The sequence below is a fragment of the Alligator sinensis genome, unplaced genomic scaffold, assembly GCF_000455745.1.
Source record: "Alligator sinensis unplaced genomic scaffold, ASM45574v1 scaffold337_1, whole genome shotgun sequence".
Classification (NCBI taxonomy): domain Eukaryota; kingdom Metazoa; phylum Chordata; order Crocodylia; family Alligatoridae; genus Alligator; species Alligator sinensis.
In genome coordinates this window covers 375,607-400,392 of record NW_005841927.1, presented here as the reverse complement: position 1 = coordinate 400,392, position 24,786 = coordinate 375,607, and the positions used below count along the sequence as shown (strand labels likewise).

Sequence of the window (24,786 nt, the reverse complement as noted above, 5' to 3'; positions counted from 1 at the left end):
GCTGAAGGTATTAACTAGTGAGGATTAAGGTGGGACTTGCCTTTTGGGCAGGGTATTCCAAATAGGGTTTTTTGCATGTTTCTCAAGACCTGTGTTTATTCGGGTCTTAGACACAGGCTGTTGGGTTGGATGGATCATGGGTCTGATCTGGGTTGGCAGCTCATGTGGCAGTGCATTTTTATTTCAGGGCTTCGTGGGACTGAATTCTGGGCTTCTCTGCCGGAAGGAAGTCTTAGCGTTTGCTTATAGATAGTTTGCCTCACTTGTGACCCGTTTGCCTCCTTTCCCCAGTGATGAATGTTTATGATTGTCACGTATCCATAGACAAGTGATTCAGTGCCCTGTTTGCACAGGCTGTTGTATTATCGAATGATTCAGATATTATCCTATTATAGCTGGAGCCTCTTTGGTTTCGCTGACCAGTCAGCCTCCGGTTAATTCTTGCTGTATGTACTTGCCATAGATTCAGTAGAACAAGCTTCCCATGCCTCAGCACAGTTCCCTCTGAAGCTGTATTTTCCTGTCGCAGCACTGGATACTGCTCTGTGTGTGTGTGTGTGTGTGTGTGTGTGTGTGTGTGTGTGTGTGTGTGTGTGTGTGTGTGTGTGTGTAACATTTTACCAAACTTTGAAAATGACAGAAGGCAAAATTCTGGGCTCTATGGGAGTGTGGTGCCTTGTTCATCATTATAGTTCTTGCATCAGAGCGTCATGAACTGTTTTGCCCTCTTTTTCATAGTCTCCCATTGCCTTTTTAGGTCTACTTATTTGACCTGACTTACAAGCAACGGCCATACACGTTTCTCCTGCCAAAGAAGTGCCATACTTCAGTGGGTAAGTGTGAGTCTGCAAGGGAAGGGAGAGCCAGGCATAGCCAAGTTATACACTCTGACACCTTCCAGCATGAAATCTTTTCTGGGCTGGAACCGGAAAACTGAATTGGGGCAGGGAGTAGCTCGGCTATTTCTGCAGTGCGACTCGTACATTTTGCTCCAAAAGCCATTCACAGAGCAAGTATGCAGACGTAACTGAAATGCCAAGAAATGTGGGTGAGGGGTGAAGGACTGTCTTAAAACTGTGCCTAAGAATAAGGTTGGCAGGTCTATCCTCTTCCGCTGCTGGAAATCCACTAGTCTTTAGCACTGTGAAGGCCTTGGGGCTGTACTCTCACTTTATGGCAATACCTTCTGTTGGGCTGGGCCTCTAAGAGTGCATTTGGATTTTCTTTTAATCCTAGGTGACAGAGTGGGTCCCAAGCGATTGGTGAATCAAAGAGCCCTGTTCTCTTTTCTCTTCCCTTCACAAAAGTACCTTAATCAGCTGAATTATAGTACCTGGAGAGTCCACAGCTTCTATGGCAGGACATGGAGGGGAGATGGTCTCAATCCTTAACTTCCTCCCGCCCACTGCTGTAGTTGCAGCAAAATGACGGGGACAGATTCTGGGCAGAGGCTGCACTGTTTCAGGCTGTCCGGCAGAGGGCACATGTACACTTACATCGCACCATTAGTGGGTGTCTCCACACCAAATCTTTCGGCAGCTCCAGGGAGGATGTAGAGCCCTCCCAACCCTCTCACCTGCCTGGCATGTCCTGGGTGGCTGCTTATCTGTTATATTCAGTTCACTCTTCTTTGTTAACCATTTGGTTTCTGCTCCTGTGTGCAACTGAAATACTTGGAAGCTGGCTTGAGAACAAAAAAAAAAGACAATTGGAAGCCAGTTCATGCTATTTTCAACCCAAGCAAGTCTTCTGGATAAGCTAATGAAGAAGGTGTGCAGAGAGGAGTGTGGGACTGGGAGCCGTGAGTTCCTGGGTTCTAGCCCTGCTTTAGACGCAGTCTGTCTTTTGGTCCGTCACATCCTCCCTGAGTTTCCCAACCTCTAGTATGGACATAACAGTACTCGCCCCTCATTTGTGTTCTGGGCACAGTTTGTAGATATGAAAATGAGAAGCTTTGTAGAAGGGGCAAGCGTTATGGGTGCTATTGGCCTTCAAAGGATTAATGGAGATAAGGGCTTTTTATCTTGCTTATTCAAGAGGAACTAAGAGGAAAGATCCCTTGCTTGCAATGCTGATTAAGCTCCAAACACCTTGCTTCTCCTTCTTGCTCAGCCCCTACCTTCATCAGGTCCATGATATTTTTCTCAGTTGTTTTCCAGGCACCTATAAAACCTTAGAGGATCTAAAGGTTATAGCTTGAAAAGCCACTGTTCTGGCTGAAACAGCAGTCTTTTAAAACATCAGTGGTCTAGTACTCAAAGGCAGATATGGTAGATTGTTGTTTATGCCCAGGTCCAGCTTGTTGAAGGTGGCTTCCATATGAGCTTCATCTTGTCCTCTATTTTATGTGAGGAGACAGCTTTAAGTGCATCCAACTTTTTTCCTTTCAAGTTCTGGTGTGAGGGAACTTGTAGCGCTTACATACCTGGTATCTGAGCTATTCCTCCCTAATGTATGTGCTTCGAGGTGGAAAGACTTTAAAGAGAAGTCCGTGGAATTGTAGCTGCTTACCTCTGGTCTGCATCTGGATTGATGGGGAGATCTGTCTGGCCTGTCACCTGGTTTCCCTCTTAACTTCGGTGTGTGTGTGTGTTGTTTGCACCCTTTCAGAAGTGCAGAATGGCAAAACATCAACCAACGGAGTGTCAAACGGCATCCATCTCCACAGCAATGGGTTCCGGCTGTCTGAGGGACGAGCCCATGTCAGGTAAGTGGATATACTTGTCTGCATGAGAGCTCTGTGACCTGTCTGTCCTCCTGTTTAAATCTGGAGCTGCTGTGTCGAATGTGATTCCATTTTACTCGCTCATTAGTGATTGCTCCGGGTATTTCACTTGGGGGTTTGCTCATCTGCTAGTTGTTAAGGGTCTTCAGGAGCCTGATGGGGGAGATCCTGTTGGTAGAGATCTTCTTACATGTGGGGATTCTTTGCTGGTAACATTGATACCTGGCCTTAAGCCTAGACACTGAACTCCTTTGCTTATCCACAGCTGGTCTCTGCTCCTTGACCTGAAGAGGGTGGCTTGTGCTTGGTGAAAGATTGTCGCTGGGTCCCCTTGCTCCTCTGTTGGCAAAAGGGCTTGGTTGTAACCTGGGTACCTATGTGCTGCATGCTTGAACTAATGCCCCCAGAATAGCTGCATGCACTCCTCTGCAGCCACTGGTTGGTAATGGCATTTGATTCAGTACTGTCCTGGGGATGAATACAAAGCTTTCTTGTTCCCAGCTATCCGCTCTGCTTCCCTCCTTCCTACATTGATTTTTAAGGACTACCTGGAATTAGAGAAGCGGAGGCAAACCTGAAGTTTAACACCTTCATCTGTGCCTTTTAAAATGCTAGTTTATCAGATGTCTTTGACATATCAAAAATTATGTGAATGAGCTTTGTGGACATCTCAAAGAGAGCTCTCGCATACCTGAATGCAAATTTAAACCAATAACACTGTCTACACTACTCACTGCCACAAGATACTAGATCCAAAGGGCGTTAGCAGGACTCAAAGGATTTAGTGGATCCATACAGATAATTAAGGCACTCACTGTTAAATGAGTATTAGAAATCATCTTTGAGTTCCATGGCATAAAGTTGATGGGCTTATAAAGAACATCCCCTAAGGGCAAGTTACCCAATTTATAAGAGCTGTTTGTACCTTCATGTGGCGCATCTGGTAAAAATCAATACCAGAAACAGGAGAATATGGACCCTGGATGTGATCTGGAGTGTCAGGTTTTCAGTAGTCTGGTCTGGTTAAATATTTGCTTCTGATTTGGTTAAATTTCCCCCACACCCCCCAGAAGATCCTGACCTCACTCTTCCTTATGTCTGCAGCCCTCAGGTGGAGCTGCCTCCATATCTGGAAAGGATTAAGCAGCAAGCAAATGAGGCCTTTGCCTGCCAGCAGTGGACTCAAGCCATCCAGCTGTACAGCAAAGCTGTTCAGAAGGCACCCAACAATGCCATGCTGTATGGGAACAGAGCTGCAGCCTACATGAAGCGCAAGTGGTAAGTGAGCTGGACCTTTCTGCAGAAGACTCTGGAGCTGTGCACCAAAGGGCTTGGTGTACTAAGCAGTGCTGAGGCCTAAGTTCCAGGCTCCAGAAAGAGAGGTATAACCTACATATATTGTCCTGATCTTGGTGCCCTCTCTTGAACATTCACGGTGCAGAGAGGTTGTGCCTGGTGTGTGAAATCGGTAGAAGAGCCATGAAACTGAGTACTCTGCACCTGTGCACATATTCAAAGCGTGGTACCAACAGTCTAGGCTCTGGCTCTTCTGCTCAAGAGGGTTAAGATATTTCTTGTGTCATTCACTTAATCTTTGCATCTGATTTTTTTTTTAAACCTGCAAGGGAGACAGGGTGGCTTTGCCTGGTGTTTTAAGGGTAGTTTTGTCAGGAATGTCTGACACGCTCCAGAGCCCCTCAGTTCTCTTTGCCAGACTCAAGGGTCTAACAGGTTGTCACTGAGAACAGGAAGAATTGCCACATTATGGGATCAGGACTTGTAGGGAATATAAAATTGCGGTGGTTCTGTGATCCCTTGTTGGCTGGTTGTTTTGATCCCTGGACAGTGAAACATGCTGCTACTTACTTGGCCACACAGGGGTACTCTTGAGCTACTGTGTGCGGGGAATGGAAGCTGTGTTCTGCTCTAGGGCCTTGGTCTAAAGTCCTGCTGCTTTGAGGAGGGGGCTGCTGTTGGTGAGCCAGCAGTCTGCACCTGTAATGTTTGCTCTGTAGGATGTAGCCTGGTAGCTCAAACCATGGGGCTTCCTATATGCAATACCTTGACAGGGGAGTGAGCAGGGGGCCAGGCCTTCAGACAGGCGCTGGTCCTTCTGTACTGTGTCCGTCAATAAGCTGGGTTCACTTGATGGCTGGGATGGAAGTAGGCAAGTGGTATGGGTGCTAATGAGCAAGTGGGAAGCCTTTTCACGTGGGGAGACTGGGGAAAGTAGAAAATCCTCAGATAGCTCCAGGACTGGGAGTGGCTGGTGGATATGTAGGCCTTGTCCACTTCCAGGGTGTTTTCATCTTTTTGCAGGGATGGTGACCATTACGACGCTTTAAGAGACTGCTTGAAGGCTATCTCCCTGAACCCCTGCCACCTGAAGGCCCACTTCCGTCTCGCCCGCTGCCTTTTCGAACTGAAGTATGTGGCAGAAGCACTGGAGTGTCTGGATGACTTTAAAGGGAAGTTCCCGGAACAGGCGCATAGCAGCGCTTGTGATGCCCTTGACCGAGACATCAACGCAGCCCTCTTCTCTAAAAGCGATAACGGTGGGTGCCAGTGCTCAGCATGGTCCTTGTATTCTCTTTGGATGTTAATGTAACCCAAGGAAGCATGTCCCCCTGGAATTATAGCTCCCTAAAGTGAGGCTTGTTAGATGCTATCAGTTATTTGCCCAGAGAATGATTTGATCTTCTAGTTGAAAGCTGCCTTTGTAATTGATGCTTTCAAGGACCCGTCCTGCTATGTTGTTTTTTTTTTTAACTGACAGCTGATCTCTGAGAGATCTGGGTTCCCAAGTGTGTCATGCTTTGTCTTTTTTGCTGCAACTGCTCCTTAAGCGTGGAAAGTTCTCCTCCCTTTCTTTTTGAACTGGGGTGTGTGTACCCCTGGGTGGTATGCAACAGGCTTCTAGAGGATAGGTGAGAGAGGGAAAAATGGAAAGCAAAATGGAAATATGCATAGAGAAAAAAGGGGGAAAATGAAAGCCAACTGTAAAATATTAAGCTGTTGGAGGGGTTCTAGTGTGGCTGTAGTCTCATTTTGTCATTATCCACAATGTGGAATGATAGAGGCACAAAGCAGGGTAGCAGACTTGGGCTGCAAACCCCTTTAAAAAAAAAAAAAAGGTTCAGTTGCTAAGACTTCACCCTGTGGGACGGCAGTTTGCTAGTACCAGTACACCAGAAAATGCCTTCAAGGGAAGGCTTCCACCTCTTTATAGCAGCCTCCCCAGAGACTAGGGAACAGTAAGTGCTCCAGTTGTGATATCATATCTACTGTGGGAGCCATTGAGCTGAAAGGTAGCCATTCTCTCGTTTGTGGGTTGCACTGGAGCTCTAGGGTTGGCCCTGCTGGAAGGGATTTGAGGTAGGTTGGTGGAAGGGTATAGAGAAAGGCACATGGTAAGCCCTGTTCCATGTGTAAACCGCCAGCTAGAACTGGCAGCTGAGTAGTCTCTTGCATGCACAACTCTTTCTCTCCAAAGCATGATGTGTAAAGAGGGGAAATCTTTCTTTCTCTTCGCTAATCTTCTAGCTGAAGACAAGAAAGGGAGCGGCCCAATCCGGCTGCGAGCAACTGGCCGCAAAGATTCCATTTCGGAAGATGAGATGGTGCTGAGGGAGCGCAGCTACGACTATAAATACCGGTACTGCGGCCACTGCAACACCACTACGGATATCAAAGAGGCCAACTTCTTTGGCAGGTATGTTGCCATTGCACATCTGGACAGTATGCCAGAGCTTTGCCATTGACTGGATGTGTCGTGATGTGCAGCCTCTCTCTGCCTGCAGGGTTATGAGAGGAAACCCAACTGCAAACCAGAAGCATTAGTGAAGTGACCTCTGCTGTCATTACAACTAGAAGCCACCTCTATGTTTCTCTAGATTCACAGATTAAATAGCACATAAGCATAGAGATTGTTTTCTTCTTCTGGGAACAATCTTTTCAGTATGCCTGTTTGTATGGGTTAGAAAGAGGGGGAAACAAGGCAGAAAACCACCTCTTTGTCCATATCTAGAAATAGCCAGCTGTGAGGCTGGAGGTGCATAGGTTTCTGATGTTCATAATTCAGTAGTGAGGTATAAGATACTGGCAGGCCCCTTAAATGATCAGTGAAACCCCAGCTGGATTTTAGAGGTCTGTCACAAGCCAACTTTCTGAGCTACAGGTTTGTATGCGCATGAGGATAAGTTAGCAAAGTGCTGGCTTTCCTACTGAGGGACAGCCAGCTCCCATCCTTATTCTGTGCTCTGTAGCAAAGGATCCTTCCAGCCCATACAACTTCCATGACCCTTAGTGCTTTGGGTGCGGTTTAATTGTCCAGAACGCTGCCCCACACCTTTCGGCAAAGGTGTGACTGCTAGCTTCTTCACCTCTGCTCTGCTCTCTGTGCATCTGTGTTCTCCACCCTAGCAATGCGCAGTACATCGTCAGTGGCTCGGACGATGGCTCCTTCTTCATCTGGGAGAAAGACACTACCAACCTTGTGCGAGTGCTGCAAGGGGATGAGTCGATTGTGAACTGCCTGCAGCCTCACCCAAGCTACTGCTTCTTGGCAACCAGTGGCATCGATCCAGTCGTGCGGCTTTGGAATCCCAGGCCAGAGGTAAGAGCATTTGTAAAGAGAGAAGTACTCGCTAGTGGGCATGGGGACTCTTTGCCAGGTGATAGGTAGACTGCCTTTGCGCAACCAGACTGCAAAGACTGATTTACAGGGAGCAGGGAAAACCGGCTGTGTTGGAAGGAGACGCCTGGGTTTTACCACTCTGGGTTGATCACTCCTCTCCTGTTCGTGGAACGAGGGGATGCATATGGAACGCTTAGAGGAATGCTGGGCATCCCAAGTGAACCTGGGTAGCACAAGAGGGAAACTGTACCTGCACAGGACAGCATTTCTGACTGCCCGAGCACATGTTTGCAAATGCCATCCTGTGAGCTGCAGATGTGGCTGCGGTTAACCTCCCATCCCTATCTTGGTGAGGACTTTCACGCCTGAACTGTGCTTCTGAGTCGCTGTACAGTGCAGAGCTCTCCTGCATGCCAAAGCTGAGCAGAGATGGCTAGACTCTGAATTCCCCTGCAGGTGGCAGGAGCTGGGCCATCAAGCCATTACATCCACCTCCATCCTACATGCTGGAGAATGTCTGTTTATTCTAAATGCTGACCTCTCGGTGTGGCTGCCTGTGTGGTTTAGGTCTATGCTGCTGGGTTGGAATGGGGCCAGACCTGCTAGGTACCAGATACAGCCTGTGGCATTAAACAGGATTTGACTTGACTCTATTTTCACATCAGGGATCCTGAGCTCCAGAGCGCAGCAGTAGGAATAATACCCGCTGTCCTGGAGTATTTGTTAGCGTGAGTCAAAGGCTGTCTCATGGCACAGTCTTCCTCATGCAGTCTCCTTTCTCATTTGCAGAGCGAAACCCTCAATGGCCGTGTGGTGGAAGACATGGAAGGTGCCTCCCAGGCTAACCAGAGACGAATGAATGCAGATCCCTTGGAGGTGATGTTGCTGAACATGGGCTACCGGATCACAGGACTGACTAGTAGCGGGACTGGAGGCTCAGACGATGAAGACAGCTCGGAGGGGCAAGTCCAGTGCCGGCCCAGCTAAAACAGACCTGCCTCTCCTTCCTCTAATTGCTTTGTTGAACGGGAACCCCGTTTCCTTGGTTCTGAACTTTCTCTGATGAACGGCTGCACTGTTTCACACTATGCACAGAGTAGGACAAGCTGGCAGGGGCAGGAGTGGCTTTCTTGTTAAATTACCACCACCACCACCACCTCTCCCCGCTCCCCCCTGTCACACTACTGAGCAGCATGGCAAAGCAGTCTGGGTTCGCCTGTAGTGGAATTTAGTCCCTGTAAGGATGTTTTGAGTTGTCTGTGAGCAGTGTAAGCTGGTGACCTTCTCTGACGCTGCTGTATGGCTTGGCGGAAGGGGCATCGTCTCCGTTCGTGCATTTGCAGAGGGGATGTTAAACTGCTAAATAAAACGTAAACCTAGGGCAGGGATTACAGAATGATTTTACCGCAGCGATCTTGGTTTCTGATGCTTGGCTTAGCTGCTCTGCCGCCAGCTTGGCTCCTGGCCCTAGGTTCAGGGCTGGTGATCATAGAAAGTCCATCTGGCCCACCGAACACCTCGAGGGGGCTTTTCTCTGGCCACTGGCTCTAACATGGTTGCTGAAGGTGACTATATTGGTTAGGGTTTGGCTACCACCTGTCTGTCTTTTGGGCATCTCCTTTAGCTGATGCATAAATGGAGACACTGAATACATGCAGTTGAATGGAGGAGGAACCTCTTTCCCAGCACAAGTATTGATTTCCTCTGTGACTTGTGACCCCATGAAGAAAGATGGTGGTAAAAAAGGAGATGGGGCGTGAGGTTTTGAGGCTGGGATAACTGGCGTGACTGAAGCTACCAAGGGAAAGTGGCTGATAACGGCACTTCCATCTCTTCCACCCAAGCTGCTGCTAGCCCTGTTTTACCTTCCCCTCTCCTAGCCCCCTTCTTGCCCTACAATTGTGTGTGGCTGCCATGCACCCATCCCAGCTGGTATTTGAGCTTTTAGAGGCTGGCATTTTTAGTGCAGTTGACTGCTCTGGATCTCATCAGCTGAGGTGATCTTTCCTGATGGATGTGACCTCCCTCCTGTACAAGCAGTGGAGGAAGTCCTTGCAGTGGGTCAATGGTCCTCTCAGGAACTGCTCTTCTTTCTCCTTACCCATGCTGGCTTCAAAGCCAGGACCACAACTTTTTTTTTTTTTTTTTAAATGCAGCCCTGTACTTCCACTCTTCCCAAGTAACTTGCAGCCTGTTTTCTCCTCTCACACTTGCCAAGCATTAAATATATCAAGTAGATCTAACACAGCTGTGTTACAGCCCAAGTTGAGGAGTGTTTTTTTTTTTTTTTAAATGCAGCACTGTACTTCCACTCTTCCCAAGTAACTTGCAGCCTGTTTTCTCCTCTCACACTTGCCAAGCATTAAATATATCAAGTAGATCTAACACAGCTGTGTTACAGCCCAAGTTGAGGAGTGTTTTTTTTTTTTTTCTGACTATCAACTAAGACCAAAGAGCCTTTGGAGATCTTACTATCTTTCTGCACTGTCTTTTTCTTCCTGCCGAAGATTTAAACGTGCTGACACTGGTCTCCGGGGCACAGGGTGTGTGTATGTGTGCGTGTGCGTGGGCATGCTATATTAGGGCTGTTCTTCCACACGGTGGAGTCCCTGGTCTTCCCATACCTGCGTTGGAAGGACGAGTACCCACTCTTCCTTCTCTGGCTGCTCAGTGCTGCCAGGTGTTGATGGGAGAGTTGGCTTTGTGTTAGCTGATCAAAATGACTGGCTTCCCCTCAACTTTTGTACACGCCACTTTACCTGCTTTCCGTACAGCAAGGATGAGCCACAAAGGACCTAACGAGGTCCGTGTCCCATGGCCAGCATCCTTTCTAATATGGTGCAGCAGACCCCTGCCAAGCAGTGCTCCATCTTCCACCAGCTGCAGTTTGATGGAGGGGCTTGGTGGGAACATCTTGCCTCTCAAAGGCAGCCAGTCTCTGCTCCATTTTCTGTGGATGGGGGCCCAGGGCTAATGTGCTCCTGGTTCTTTGGCAATATGCCGGACAGCTGAGCAGAGGCTGGCTTCTGAGGTACTTTTACAGACCCTCAGCAGCAGATCTTTGTTTCTCAGGTCCAGCAAACTTGCCCCATGTCTTTTTTTTTTTTTTTCCCCCACCCGGACGACTTGCCTGGGTCAAGCCAGCCCTTGACCTCTCCCGTTCTAGCCTGTTTGAAGTTAACATCCTAGCAATGCAGTCCATGTTGCTCATGACTTAGCTGAGCCCATTCACTTGTGTCCAGGCTACTCCCCCAGCAGTGCGGCAGCAGTCCCAGGCACTCAATGTTCTTAAAACCCAGTGGTGGCAGGAAATGGTTTTCACTTGTGTGGGTTTCTTATTTTTATTTGAAGTGGCCTGTGTTTGTGTTTGGGGTTTTTTGTTTGCTGAAGGCTTCCTGGATGCATCTGTCTTTCTCCCTTCCCTCTCCCACTTTCTGCTAGGCAATGCCTTTTAAGCTTTGGGTTTGGGTTTTTGTTTTTTAACTCTCAAATAGGCTGAGATTGGAGGCTTTGAACAGAACAGAACCCCTGGCTCCTTGGGAGATGTCACTTCCCTTCGAGCTTATGCTGTGACAGCTATTTTTACTCTAGCAAGACAGAGCAGCTCTCCTACCTGCCAACTGCAGCACAAAGCTACGAGAGCAGTGGATTGCCTTTAAAAAAAAAAATGGCTGCTTTGTTTAAAAAGAGAAATATTAGTCGATTGAAGAGGGGAAGTCCCTCTGGCTCTTGCCCCTCCTTCCCGTCATTTTTTGGGGGCAGGTTGTCTGCTTTCATTGCTTGTTAATGAGGAACTCCTATTTATTGGTGAAGAAAAAACATGCTGGGGAAGAGATGTAGCTTTATTTACTTACCTCTGCTGTTTTCTTCTACCCCCTTCTCTGGAGGAGCCCCTTTTTTCGCTCTTTTTTTGGTTAACTCTTTCTAACCCAGGATATGCAGAGATGCCTCCTTTTATTTTTGTATTGTAGCAGTGGAGATCTCCTTGAGGAAACTCTGAGATTCTTTTGGATGTTGCAAAGACCATTGCTCCTAGCTTTCCAGTGTTAAAGATGATGGTGTCTCAAACTGCCCCTGCAATTGTAGAGGTAACACACAAGCCTTACTGTCCTTGTAAGAAGGAGCAGAATATTTCTGTTTCTCTGGTCCCTGGAAGAGAAAGGGTTAAGCAATTAAACAATTCTTTGTTTTAGTTCTCTTTTGTCATTTGTTCGGGGGACTGGTCAGGCCATGCCGGAGACCAACGCAAGAGGGTTTGCACATGGAGACGGGGATGGAAGGAGGGGGTCCAAAGGCTTGTCTTGGCGGTTGACTGCTGAAAACCAAGCTTCTTGGGGCGCTGCAGTTTGAGAGACGGGGGGCAGCTGGCTGTGCTGGAGAGCCTCTGGTGGCTTGTCCTGACTCGCTAAAAGGTTTGCATCTTTCTAAGCAGATGCATGATGCAGGTTTGGGAGAGGGGTGGATCTGTACCTCTCCCACATCTGGCAGGCTGCCTCTCCGTGAGCTCTGCCCGGTGTGCAGAACAGACCTGGCCTGCGCTTGGGCTAGATGGGCTCCCCAGGGTGCTTTGTGGAGCTAACGAGTGGCCTGCCGACGCAGTTGCCTTATGGAAGGTTTGGTGAGGCGTTTTGTACCCTGTGATCTGCATGGGAAGAGGCTCTCATGTTATGTGGTCACTTGAGCTCATGCTAAATCCAGGGAGGAGGTTGGGGGAGGCTGTACTATCGGGTACCAGGGAGCTGAGCGTCGCAGAAGCACCCTATTGTTTTCTCCCATGAAGGATGTGGATCTCTTCCTAGTGATCAAACAGTCCGTCCTTGGCCTGTTACCTCTTCTTGCATGGCCTCTTGCATCTGAAATAAGCAGCGCAGGGCACACCTTGTCTGGGGTTGTGGAGGTAGCCTTAGTGTCACTGCCTGCTGTCTTCCACAGGCCTTGCCAGCTAAAAGGTGTGCATCCAGTGCATTATATTGGGCACAGAGTTCAAAGTGGCAAATGCCCCACTCTGCAGGAGATTCAGATTTGCTCTCCCCTCAGTCCTTCCCCTGGGACAGGCCAGATGCTATCTCGCCAAACCACAGGCTCTAAATGAGTGGAGTTGGCCCACTGTGAAAAGGGAAACGCCAAGTTACCTGGAACGCTTTGGAGCCCGGTAGGACTCTGGGGGACGGCACCTAGTTACCCCTGCAGCTTTTAGCACGTCAGAGCTGCTTTGCAACCACCTCCACCTCTGCAACACGACCGAGAACGGACAGTGCAATTGCCAGCTTTGCGCACTGCCTGAAGCAAAGGCCTTTGCAGAGGTTTGGGATGTATTGATTTCCTGCTGGCTGCCCAAGCTGACGCTGCAAGCAGCCTGAAATGTCCCTGACAACCGCCTCGGCTTTGCTTGGACAAAGCAGCAATGGCTCAGTCGCCTACTGAACAGCAGCAGGGTTTCTGGTCCTTGGAGATGGAAGCAAGGCTGGTCCCCCCCGAACCAGTCTCTAGTGACAGGATGCCGTGGGTTGGAGGGGTCTTGTCCATTGATGAAGTATAAGGAGATGCAGGAATTTATGGGGGGGGGAGTCCTAGAAAGATGGTCTCTTATATGTGCTCTCACGTTCTGGAGATGGGTAGCTTCTTGTATATGCCGTGGTTTACAGGCTACGTGTGTTCTCTCGCCGGTTCGGTATTTCCAACCCTTCCCACGTTGCTGTGAACAGGACACGTTTCTTGCCAAATCTGGCACAAAGATCAGATCAGACATTTTCTTTAGTATTTTTATTTCTCATCTCAAGCGGGTTTGTGAGCGAATCCCGGACTTCTGGGTCTTTCCGAAGGAGGTAGCGGTATCTGACTGCCGTTGCCTTTTACCAGGCACTTGGGTTGTTTCTAGACCTCCTGCCTAGCGCGAAAGTGGTGCCGGGTGATCTGTCTCTTAATGAAGACACTCAGCTCTCACCCTGGTCTTTACTAAGCAGGTTCTGCTGGGCTCGGGTTTTCTGCCAGCAAACCTGAAAGGGCTGAACCTGTTGGAAACCTGCAGTTAGTCTCCACCTCCGGAGGGAAGCAACTAAAATGCATCTGTGGCTACATGCAAATGGGGGGAAAAAAACCACCCCCAAAACTTTCATTTAACCCCAAGCTAGGCCAGTTCATTAAACGCTGCTTTCCATAGAGTAGGAGAGAGCAAGGAGGAGGAAGCCAAATGTTTGTGAATTGACCCGAAGAGGAAAAGCATGTTTCCAAAATGGTCTCAAAGGTGTGTGTCCTTCTTGCTCTATTTTTTATTTTATTTTATCTTTTTCCTGCTATTAACCCTGCTCTGGGAGTGTGTCTTCTGAGGTGAACGTAACCTTGGCAAGAGCCTTGTGCCCTACAACAGTGACTCCTGAGCGTGCCAGGAGACGCGCTCTGCCACCTGTACTATTCTTAGTATGCTCCTTGCATCAGCTTTTGCAGTGAGATGCTGAACAAAGGGGAGATGGAGTAGGGTTGTAGAGCCAGGAGATGAAAATGTGAATACCTGAAGGGTAAAACTAGGCTTTCTGCAACTCCAGGCAAGAGAGGTTTGGGTTCCAAGAGGAGTCATTTACCCTAAAAGCTCCTCGGCTCTGGTGTCGGGGTCTTGTCGCCTGGGAGGAGGTAGAAGCTTTGTTGCATGGCAGGTTACTAGACTGGGTAGGGAGCAAGCCTACCCGGACACCGGCAGTGGATCCAAGCTGTCTCAACCTGCAAGGGATGGGAGGAAAAAGTAGTGGGAGTGCGGTATGGAGAGAACTGAACTGAAGCAGGGAAGTCAAGTGAGGAAATGGCTCTCCTGAAAGCCTCACTCCTAAATGCCCCCCCCACCCCAGGCTAATCTTCACTTAACCTTCCCAATGTCGCATGAAATGAGGTTCACGGGAGCCTGCGACGGTCTGGCAGAGGCAGGGCACTGCCCTTCTGTGGGCTTTCAGAGGGCGTCCATGGGAGGTGGTGCCTGTGGGTGGGAGAAGTGCCAGGACCCTGCATCTCCATCACGGGAGAGCTCCCGCAGCTCGGGCCCTTGGAGAAACCATTCGCTCTTCCCCTCTCTCTGCTAAATTTAGAAGCTGCTGTGTGGATTAGCCAGTCATTTGCAAGTGGCAGGCGGTGAGAAGGGGGAGGTGGCACTGAAATGGCATCCATAAAGCGAAGCCCTGAATGTTGAAGATGGGATGTGGGGCTGGCTTGGCTGCTTGTTTTAGGGGGGTTGTGTGTCCCTGCTTGATATCGCCACCAGCAAGAGAGACGGAGCGGACGTCTCTGGTTGGCGTTGAGCTGTTCGTGGCTGTCAGACTGCAGCAGGCACAGGCTGTGGAAAAGAAAAGCAGCTCCCCCCCCACCCCAGCACAAGCCTTTCAGAGGGAGGAGGAGTATTTTTCAAGTGTCCTCCATCAACCTGTGCCTAATTGACATTTCAGATCCATTTCCCTAGGCTCTTGCACATGGCATCAGCTGCCCACATGCTGCTGCCGCTTTGCTTGTCAATTTGGGTTCCCTCCCTCAACACCCCCCCGCTTTGCTTTTTTTTTTTCTTCCCCTCCCCCCGGCAAATGGCTCAGTTCTGGCAGTCCCTATAACACTTCAGCTGTCACAACAGACAAGGCTTGGGAGAAGGCTGCATGTTGAGCACAAGCTGGTTGTGTGCCTGCTTCTTTCAGTCTTTGGGTAAGAGCCAGCGCTAGAAAGGGAGTAAGCAGAAAGGAAGGATTCGCACCCTTTCGGTCTGATTGCTAACTGGGGGAGAGATGCCCCACTGGGTGGGGAAATGCAAGCTGATGCCCTCCCCACCACCCCGCAGGGCTCTTCCTTTTCTAAAGGGTAGGTCTGAAAAGAGGGCTCCCCCTCCCCGTCGATCCCAGGCTCGCAGGCCCCTCTCCCCGAATGACGGGAGAAGGGGTCCCTAGGCGCAAGCCACCTGCGTGCGAACGCAAAAGGAAGAGGCACAATGAGCCATGGGGAGGCTGGTGATGTTTCTGCTCTCCTGCTTTTCTGGCAAGGCATAGATCGCTGCAGCAGGTATTGTGTCTAGCACTCCTGGTACCAGCCTTTGATACCTGGAAGATATTTTCCCACCCCCCGCTCACAACCTGCAGCTTGCTTTCCAGATGCAGCCTTTTCATGCCGCTGACTAGGTGTCCTAGGGTGGATGGGTGCCAGTTCTCTGCCACCGTCACCAGGCAGAACCTGGTGCGAGCTGCGGCTGACTTGCCTCCAATGGAAAATTGGGGGTAGATGGACTTCTAGCAGCGGGAGAGAGCTTGTCTAACAAAGCACATGTGCTCTGCTAGTGTGGGTTGTCTCTTGTGCCTGCAGAAAGGGGGGAGATTGAAGGGGGATGCAAGGGCTGGAAATACAGAGAGTTTTGTGCCTTTTACAGTAACGCTCCTCTGCCCTTCAGCCGTTTGGTCCTTGTCATTGCAGGTGAGGCCTGGTGGGCGAGCAGGGGGCCCAAGGACGGCATGGCCTTGTAGCTACCGGCCAGGGTGGAAGCAGGTAGGCTGGGGCTGCCACCTGTGCTACTCGCTGTATGGAAGAATACAGGATGCTGGTCTCTAGCGCTGTCCAGTTGCCATCAATGAAAACCTGAAAGACCAAATCGGATGTGAAATAACCTGAAACAGACGGGCTCGCTGAGGGGGGCAGTGGTCCACGCTTGCCAGATGTAATATTAACACTTGGTTCTGCTGCAGCACATGGAGGCGGGTTTGTCCCTTTAATGTTGCTTGCCTTGGGTGTCTGTAAGGGAAATGGAAATGAAACCCCCTCCCTCCCTCCTCCCCAAGCTTGGGCATTGTTTGTGTTTAAGAGAGTTTTTTTTTTCCTGTGCTTTCTCTTTGCCTTTTCCTCTTTGAAGGCCAGGAGTGGAGTGCTCTTCTATAAACCTTTTCCCATCAAGGTTAGACTGAAGCCCGAGCCGAGCAAAAGGCATCGCAAGTTGAAAGCTCCTTTGCCGTCGGTGAAGCGATTGATGGATGGCAGGCCAGGTCCTGCAGACCAGATGTCCGTGTCATGAAGTCCCATGGGGGCATCTCAGTGTCCAGGAATCGATGAGCTGGGTGGCCTGCGCTGAAGTTTATCCCCGCAGTTGTTCTGGTCTAGACTTGGGGTGGGATAGTAGCTAACATGTGTCCACACAAACTGGTTAGAACAAGGGAAAGTTGGCTTTGACGCAAGCTAACCTCACTGCATAAAAGCTAGGTTCTAACTTGACCGGCTAGCACGTTAAAGTGTATATTATCTCCTCCTAACTAGCCTTTTAGGATGTGAGCTGAATTGCCTACTAACACTGCAGCTTTAAATCCTAATCAAGACAGACCTTTACTTAAGCCTGATGTAGCACGAAGGAAAACGTGCAGTTCTGCTCTTTATCCTGCGTGTGCTCTGAGGATAGGGTGTTAATCCCCAGTGTGCTCCAAGTGCGCTCTTCCCCTGGGCTAAAACGGAATAAAATCAACCCTCTGTCTCTCCTGGCTTTCTCTTGATGCTTTCCTAAAAGATCTCTAGAATAGCTTCAAGCTGAGGAGGGGCTGCGTCTGTTCAATAATGGAGGGGCTGTGTACGCCGTGGAAGAGCAGAGACGGAAGGGGGGAAAAAATCTATATAAAAACGGGCCTTTTTGGCTGGTGAATTTATATCCTACTGGCTATTGGGAACGCTGCTCCCAAATCTGATTAGGAATGAATGACCTTCCCCCCCCCCCCTCCCCAAAGCAATCCTTTTATTAATGCAGCGCTCGGGATGCATTGCACCTACTTCGTGTTCCTGGAGGAGACTGATTCAAGCATGTGCACATAGGAACTGGGCCAAGACTGTTTTATTAGCAGCGTTCCACCAGCTGGCTTCACACTCCACAGCACCTCGAGCACTACTCATTATTTCCCCCCCTGCTGCACTTGTGGGCTCACGTGCCCGCTGTCTGCTAGTCGGCGGTCATGGATCTGGGTGCAACAAGGAAGCAGAATCACTTCTAAGAGGGGGGTAATAAAAGGGGTGCAGAGAGGAGTGCGGGGCATGTGAAGCCAACCCACGTTGCAGACTGGTTTCCCTGCGGTTGCTGGGAAAAAGCATCTGGCTTTTGGGCGGGAAGTGACTCGGAAGAGGTCGGGCAAGTCGTACCTCAGTGTCTTGCTGGGTGTGTTGTGGGGGGTGGAGCTCTTCTGGGGTGAACTAATTTTTTTTTCAGCTTCCTTGTGTAGTTGAATTGAACTTCCTAATAAAGCAGCTGTTATTTTTCTAATATTCTGGATTCTTAAATAGCCTTGCTCTAAATACAGCATCTAGCCCACACCGACCTCCCGGGACTGGCTGGAACTCAATCCACATTTATAAAATGTTCCGAGATCCTCATCTAAAATTCACTGGGGATGGGCAATTACCACCTCCCACGGCTCTTCTAGCACATATGATCCGATTCTTCTGTTCTCTTGATAAGATCTGGTTTGTTTCCAACTTCTTTCCTTCCCAGGGGGTTGCTTTCTTCCAATCCCCTCTCATCTCTCTAATTTTCATGACCAAAGTAAACCATCTGCGACAGTCGTTCTTAACCTTTTGAGACTCGAGGCATCCCTGGAAAAATGCCAGCTTAGTTTTCACCTTTTTTTCATAGTAAAAAATATAAAAATAAGGGAGTAATTCTTCTGTTGCAGAGAACGCAGACATCGGGGTGAGAGTGTATTTAACTCTTCGGATTCCTACGTGAAGTCTCTGGGTTTGTCTTGTGAATCACATTTGCACACCTAACAGCGAGGCACACTGCAACACTCTTGAAAGGATCTCAAGATCCCCCAGGGTGCCACAGCCAATGCTGGGTGAGAATCACTGTAGGCTAAAATCAAACGTGACGGGTGGGGGGCATCCAAACTTGTACGTGGGACGACAGTCTGGATAACAGGGAGTGTCTTAACTCCTGGACCTATGTAGGATGCCTGGCCTAGGTGAAGTTATGTGGCCCATGTTCATAGGAAAGCAAGGTGGGAGGAGACCTCACAGGATTGTCGGGTCCAGCCCCCTGCTCAAGGCAGGATTGTCCCCGACCAACCCATCCCAGCCAAGTCCAACCTGCTCTTTAAAATGTCTGGGGAGGGAGCTTCCAGTTTCTGTAGGTGCTTGATCCAACGCTCAGCCGCCCTCCTCGTCGGAAAGCTCCTCCTCGGCTCCAACCTCAATTTCCCCAGCCGCAGCTTGGGGCCGTTGCTCCTAGTCCTGTGCCCCACAGCCACAAAGAAAAGCTCATCTCCATCCTTTCTATAATCACCCTCCAGGGAGCTGAAGACCGAGATCAAATCCCCGCTCGGTCTTCTCTCGGCTAAATAACTGTTGCTCTTTCAGCCTTTTCTCATCAGTCTGGACTTCCTGGCCCCGTTCTTGAGCTTTGCTCAACTGGGTTTGGAATTTACCTGGCTGCATCTCAGCCTCTCCGCTAAGAGCAAGCACGACTGGGGAGCACTGGCGGGGTTTGCACACAAGATACCTGCCTGGCTGTGGGAATGGCCGGAGTCCCGGCCTAGGGGGCTGGGGGGGAGGACATGGGCTCAGGGCAGTTTTATAGCCCTGGATCTTTGTAGATACAAGCATCGAGCTTTGTTCAGTGGAATTTGGAACGGAACGGGCTCTTGGATGATCCGTGTGTGTGACTGGGACTGGGCACGTGGGTGTGTGTGTGAGAGAATAGGCACTTGGGGGGTGTGTATATATATGAATGGGCACTTGGATGCTGTGTGTGTGTGTGAGAATGGGCATGTGGTGGGGGTGTGTATATGTGAATGGGCACTTGGATGATACACGTGTGTGTGAGAATGGGCACTTGGGTGTGTGCGCATGTGTGCGTGAATGGGCACTTGTATGATGCATGTGTGTGAGAAAGGGCACTTGGGGGTGTGTGCGTGTGTGAATGGGCACTTGGATGATACGTGTGTGGGTGAGAAAGGGCACTTGGGTGTGGGTGCGTGCATGAATGGGCACTTGTATGATGCATGTGTGTGAGAAAGGGCACTTGGATGATACGTGTGTGGGTGAGAAAGGGCACTTGGGTGTGGGTGCGTGCATGAATGGGCACTTGTATGATGCATGTGTGTGAGAAAGGGCACTTGGATGATACGTGTGTGGGTGAGAAAGGGCACTTGGGTGTGTGTGCGTGCGTGAATGGGCGCTTGTATGATGTATGTGTGTGAGAAAGGGCACTTGGATGATATGTGTGTGGGTGAGAAAGGGCACTTGGGTGTGTGTGCGTGCGTGAATGGGCGCTTGTATGATGTATGTGTGTGAGAAAGGGCACTTGGATGATATGTGTGTGGGTGAGAAAGGGCACTTGGGTGTGTGTGCGTGCGTGAATGGGCGCTTGTATGATGTATGTGTGTGAGAAAGGGCACTTGGATGATATGTGTGTGGGTGAGAAAGGGCACTTGGGTGTGTGTGCGTGCGTGAATGGGCGCTTGTATGATGTATGTGTGTGAGAAAGGGCACTTGGATGATATGTGTGTGGGTGAGAAAGGGCACTTGGGTGTGTGTGCGTGCGTGAATGGGCGCTTGTATGATGTATGTGTGTGAGAAAGGGCACTTGGATGATATGTGTGTGGGTGAGAAAGGGCACTTGGGTGTGTGTGCGTGCGTGAATGGGCGCTTGTATGATGTATGTGTGTGAGAAAGGGCACTTGGATGATATGTGTGTGGGTGAGAAAGGGAGGCGCGGGGGGGCAAGAGGAAGCCGTTCGGCGGCGGCGGGGCCGGGCTGGACGCGGAGCGCGGCCGCTTCCCCTACTGCGTCGTGTGGACGCCCATCCCCGTGCTCACGTGAGTCCGCCCGCCCGCCCCGGGCCCGGGGGGGCGCGCCGCGCCGTGCACCTTGTAGGCCGACCGGGGCAGGCCACGGAGCGCCGGGGTGAGCTCCAGCTCGGGACACACACAATTATTTATTTATTTATATATATACACACACACACACACACACACACGTATATGTGTATGTGTATATAATTGTGTGTATACACGTGTGGTGTGTATATATGTGTGTTTATGTGTATATATATATATAATATTGTGTGTATACACACGTATGTATGTGTGTGTGTGCATGTGTGTGTGGTGTGTATACACACACGTATGTATGTGTGTGTGTGCATGTGTGTGGTGTGTGTGTGTGTGTATACATATATAATTTTGTGTGTGTTTGTAAACACACACATATATACATGTGAGCTTCAGTTCATGAAAGCTTGTGCTGCGCGCACACACACACACACACACACTTTGGTTGGTCTGTAAGGTGCAAATCTACCCTGCCTTTATCTTGGGAATACAACGTGTTGCACCTTGAAACCATCTCGAGGCACATTACACACTGACACACACACGCACACACTGACACACACTCTGATGAGCCTCCAAGTTGCAAATCCGCCCTGCCTCGGACGTGAAGCACCTGAGGGCACGAGCCCTGCTTTGCGTCCTGGGGCGCCCTTGAAAGGCCCGCGGGGCGCCCCAGTCGAGCCCCCGGAGTGGACGCTGCCTCGCTCCCGTGGAAGTGCTCGGTTTAGCTTGAGCCCCTCGAGCAGCCACGAGCGACGTGAAAAGAGGCTTTCTTCGCACAGTACCAGGCTAGGGAGGTTCACATGGTGGATTACATCTGCTTAAATTCGTGCCGTGGATGATACACAAGAAAGAAAAAACCTGACCAGCCTGTTTAGAAAGGGCGTAAAGCGGTTAGTTGTTCGGTTCTGCCCAACAAAACACAAGGCGAGCGATGGGAGCTGAGATACCGGCTTGATTGCCCAGTAGCCGCGCTGCGCGTTTGGAGACGTGGGCTCGAAGTTCAGCGTCTGACTCACCTGAAGCCGCCGTCGCGGGCGGGGTGGGGCAGGGCACTGCTCCCCTGGGACAGGTGCGGTGCCGGCTGATGAGCTTGCTCACCAATTAAAGGCTTGTTTTCGCAGGGACCTTAGGGAAATCAGCCAAGGGTACGAAGATGTTGATGCTCTTGGAGCAAGGCATTAAGCTACAGGGATCGAAGGCCGCTGTACCTGACAGGGAGCCTCCCTGCCGGTGTGTAAAGATGAAGCTTTTACCTTTGCTTCGTGCCTCTGGTTGATTTTATTTCAGTCCCTGTCCTGAGAGTTTTTACATAGACAAGCCTGTGAAACTATACACTAGGAAACCGTGAAGCCCCTGTGGAGTAGCCGCGATGTCTCTACAGAGAGCCCCAGCCAGTTATTCTCAACCCATGAGCCGCCTCTGGAGCTTGGCTTGGGCTCAGGACTGGGAATAACGGGTCTCTGGCATACAAAGAAGACAAGGAAGGTTTGTCTTCACAAACCTTGTTTATAAACCTTTGTGTTTTTATATATATATATATAAAAATGAGACTGGAAAAACCAATCCAAACGCGACAATCCTTAATGGTGTCCTAACAAGTCCACGTCAAATCAGGACAGCGGAGAGAGGTACTTGGAATACACATAACCCATTCCCCAATAAATCAATATGTAAAGCGCTGCAACAAAATCATCCCAACCCTAATCAAGTTATTTTTGTTTGCCTGCTAATGGTCTCAGTGGGTGTTGACTGTGCCTGAGCTGAGATGGGGGCTAAAACACCTGCTACATCCCAGTTTAGAAATGCGAATGACAGCAACTTAACTTCTCATGAAAAAGGAAAATCTTTGTTATGGTGCTGAGTTTCGTGGAGGTTTTAAGGCTGCCCGCCTACTTTCCTTGTAATGTCTGTATTTATTTGGTTAGACTTCCCATGCTTCATCGCATCCCAGAGACCCTCCCTGATCTGCCGCGTGCCACACACCGAGGCTGCCCGTGTCACAGGCTGGCCACCCCTGTCCCAGATAGTGAAATGCAAAGAGTAAATGGTGTGAATGATAAGTAAACTAGGTAGTTGTAGTTAAGCCCCAGGTGTGGGAGTTCAGATGCTCCCCCCTCATTAAATGTGATCTTACCCAAAAGGCGGAGAAGTGATGGAGAAGACTACCGTGTTGGTTCTGAGAGTGATGGAGATTGGAGATTTTCTAGGGCTGGAGTGACTGACTGACCAGGGTGTAAATGGTTAGCTCTAAACAGTGACTAAGGGTGTGGAGGCATAACTCGACTCTCTTTGAAGGCTGTAAATACCAGGGAAGGAGGAGCCTTTTAAGGAACAAGGGACCCATTTAGGCTAAGGAATATTCTCTTTAATGGTGGGAGCCCCATTATCTATAACATGTAAAGCAGGATTGCAGTGAAAACCAGCCTGGTATCAATAGAAAGATGGCTTAGGTGGTCAAATACATTTTATTTCCAATCTGTGAGGCTTGGTTTGTCTTCAAGACAGCTGCCTTTCTAGAACCAGTTTACCCAGAACAAGGAAATGGGGTAGGTTCAGGTAAAGATGTTAGGGCTCCTTCCTTCTTTGAGAATGATCTGACCCCTGGGACTCTTGTCCTCATAAAAACTCCAGCTAGTCATCACATTAAAAGCCTTGGTGTTGATGCAGAGAACACTTCTGCAGAACAGCCCGTCAGAGGCTCTGTGGGGGTGGATGTCCGTACGTGCGTCCTTCCTGCCTGGACATCTTCAGGGTGCCCCGTGTGCATCTGTAGGACCTTGCCTCTGTTGACAGCTGGTTGCCTGTCTGCAGTGAGCTAGTCGTATAGTTCTCCTTATGGCCGCTCCAGCAGTCCCTTGTTGGCTTGTTGCTTTTTTCCCCCGCGTGTGACCGGGGAGTACGTACGTCACCCTGACAATTCTTTTGTTACCTCCGTAGATGGCTCTTCCCAATCATCGGCCATATGGGCATCTGTACGTCGGCTGGAATCATTCGGGACTTTGCAGGGCCCTACTATGTCTCAGTAAGTAGCTGGTGGGTTTGGTTGATAAAGGAGGTGTTTGAAGTTGGTCTTGTTCTGACCTGACTGAAGGGTGTGGGAGCTGCTGCTTGTTTCACCCTTCCAGCATGTATTCAAAGCTTAAAATAATTGCTGTGTACATCTCTGAGGAGCAGGGGGCTGCTGTATGTTCCAGCATTTCCACTGGCTATCTATCTCCGTACTGGATTCAAGGCTGCCTGGAGCTGTGACTCATGCAACCGTATTAGTCACCTTGGTGTTGACTACAGGCTGATGTAGATGAGCTGTGGAGTGGGATAAAAAAAAATGGGAGAATTGGGGAAAGGAGGTTTTTAACTCCTAGTGAACCTGGAGAAGCATTAGCTTCCATTAGCAAAGGTTAAGCCAGCATGTTGAACAAAAATGCATGCACTGTGGTGTGTTTTTGGTGAAAGGGGATCTAAATTAGGGCAAGTCTCATTGTGATGGAATGGATCATTTACAGCTTCTATGAATATGCGACCATCTCAGCAATTGGAAAGAGGTGTTTGCAAAAGAAGCATAGAGGGGGTATGCAGAATGTACAGGTGAGTCACCAGCACAATATAGGTGTGGCATTAATTGGAAATGCAAACTCCTACAAACACACATAAGCTCTGCTTCCAGATCAAATTAGATAGAGGAAAACTTAGGTTGTCAACTCCACTAAGCAAGCAAGGACCCTGGAAGAACAGTATGCACTGAATGATCTGGATCTCTTCTTTGCAGGAAGACAACATGGCCTTTGGGAGGCCAGTGAAGTAAGTACTGTTTCTTGTTAAACTGAATGAATTCACATGCAAATGTCCTGAATTCACTGAAACCGATACAGGTGCGTGACACAGTTCTTACTGTGGGCAATCACCTGTTCCCATTCAAAGAAGCAACTAATGTCTCTGCTTCCCAAGGAAGAAGGTGAATTAAATCAGTTCTCTTTTAATATCATAACTTTTGCTTTTAATATGAGACTCTGTAGATGCATCTATTACAACAGTAGTTTTAATAAATTAAAAGCCCCCTTTCAGATGCATTTTGACAGTCTTAAGTGCTACAAGTTATTGATATTAGGAGCTGAGTGATAAACTCTCAGTGCTCACATCTTGCCAATGATTTCACTTTTCAGGCTGCAGATCAAAGCGTGCGTGAGTGTGGGTATGTGTGCATGTGTGTGTGCACGCGTGCATGTGCGCGTGGAGGGAGAGGAGGGGTCCTAGGTTCTTTGTTCTATTTATATGTACAAGTATTCTGGATGCAGTCCGTATTTTAAATGTGAGAGACCTGGAGTTAATAGTATTCATGCTGTGTGCACAGCAGTCCCCTTCTGTCTGGGGTGAGCTGGCCTGATGTGGGGGAGCATCCTGAGACCCACTTCAGCATGTCCTTTTGGACAGAGTAGCTCCTTGGGTTCCCGCGGTTGCATTCATGAAAGAATGGCGGCCTGTCTGCTAACTTCTGCTTCACGCAGCCTGCAAGGAAAGGGAGCAGCAAGGGAATGGAAGGAACAGTGGCTACATCAGGGGTTCTCTTCTCTTCATTCAGGTACTGGAAACTGGATCCAAATAAAGTGTACTC

The 24,786-nt window shown here is 49.4% G+C and overlaps 2 protein-coding genes across 4 annotated transcripts in view; both read left to right on the top strand.

Annotated features, from left to right (window-relative positions):
* The window catches only part of WDTC1 (WD and tetratricopeptide repeats 1), a 27,709-nt gene extending 11,294 nt beyond the window's left edge, over positions 1-16,415 (top strand). Inside the window, exons 9-17 of one of the 3 annotated variants that reach the window (XR_003092985.1) lie at positions 758-833; positions 2,611-2,707; positions 3,830-4,003; positions 5,045-5,280; positions 6,269-6,437; positions 7,148-7,340; positions 8,151-8,323; positions 15,792-16,073; positions 16,225-16,415. Coding sequence is in view for 2 of the 3 variants with exons in the window: in XM_006019232.3 (XP_006019294.1) it covers positions 758-833; positions 2,611-2,707; positions 3,830-4,003; positions 5,045-5,280; positions 6,269-6,437; positions 7,148-7,340; positions 8,151-8,348 (1,143 nt within the window). In the remaining variant the exon portion in view is untranslated. Of the gene's footprint in view, positions 1-757; positions 834-2,610; positions 2,708-3,829; positions 4,004-5,044; positions 5,281-6,268; positions 6,438-7,147; positions 7,341-8,150; positions 9,600-15,791 lie in introns of those variants that run through there. The other 2 variants (XM_025198648.1, XM_006019232.3) reach the window with 2 other exon arrangements.
* Positions 16,416-19,711: 3,296 nt separating this feature from the next.
* Positions 19,712-24,786, top strand: part of TMEM222 (transmembrane protein 222) — a 10,626-nt gene continuing 5,551 nt past the window's right edge. The window contains exons 1-5 of the mRNA XM_006019368.3: positions 19,712-19,716; positions 20,049-20,159; positions 23,115-23,199; positions 23,944-23,975; positions 24,754-24,786. The exon at positions 24,754-24,786 is cut by the window's right edge and continues 58 nt beyond it. Coding sequence (XP_006019430.1) covers positions 19,712-19,716; positions 20,049-20,159; positions 23,115-23,199; positions 23,944-23,975; positions 24,754-24,786 — 266 coding nt within the window. The remainder of the gene's footprint in view (positions 19,717-20,048; positions 20,160-23,114; positions 23,200-23,943; positions 23,976-24,753) is intronic.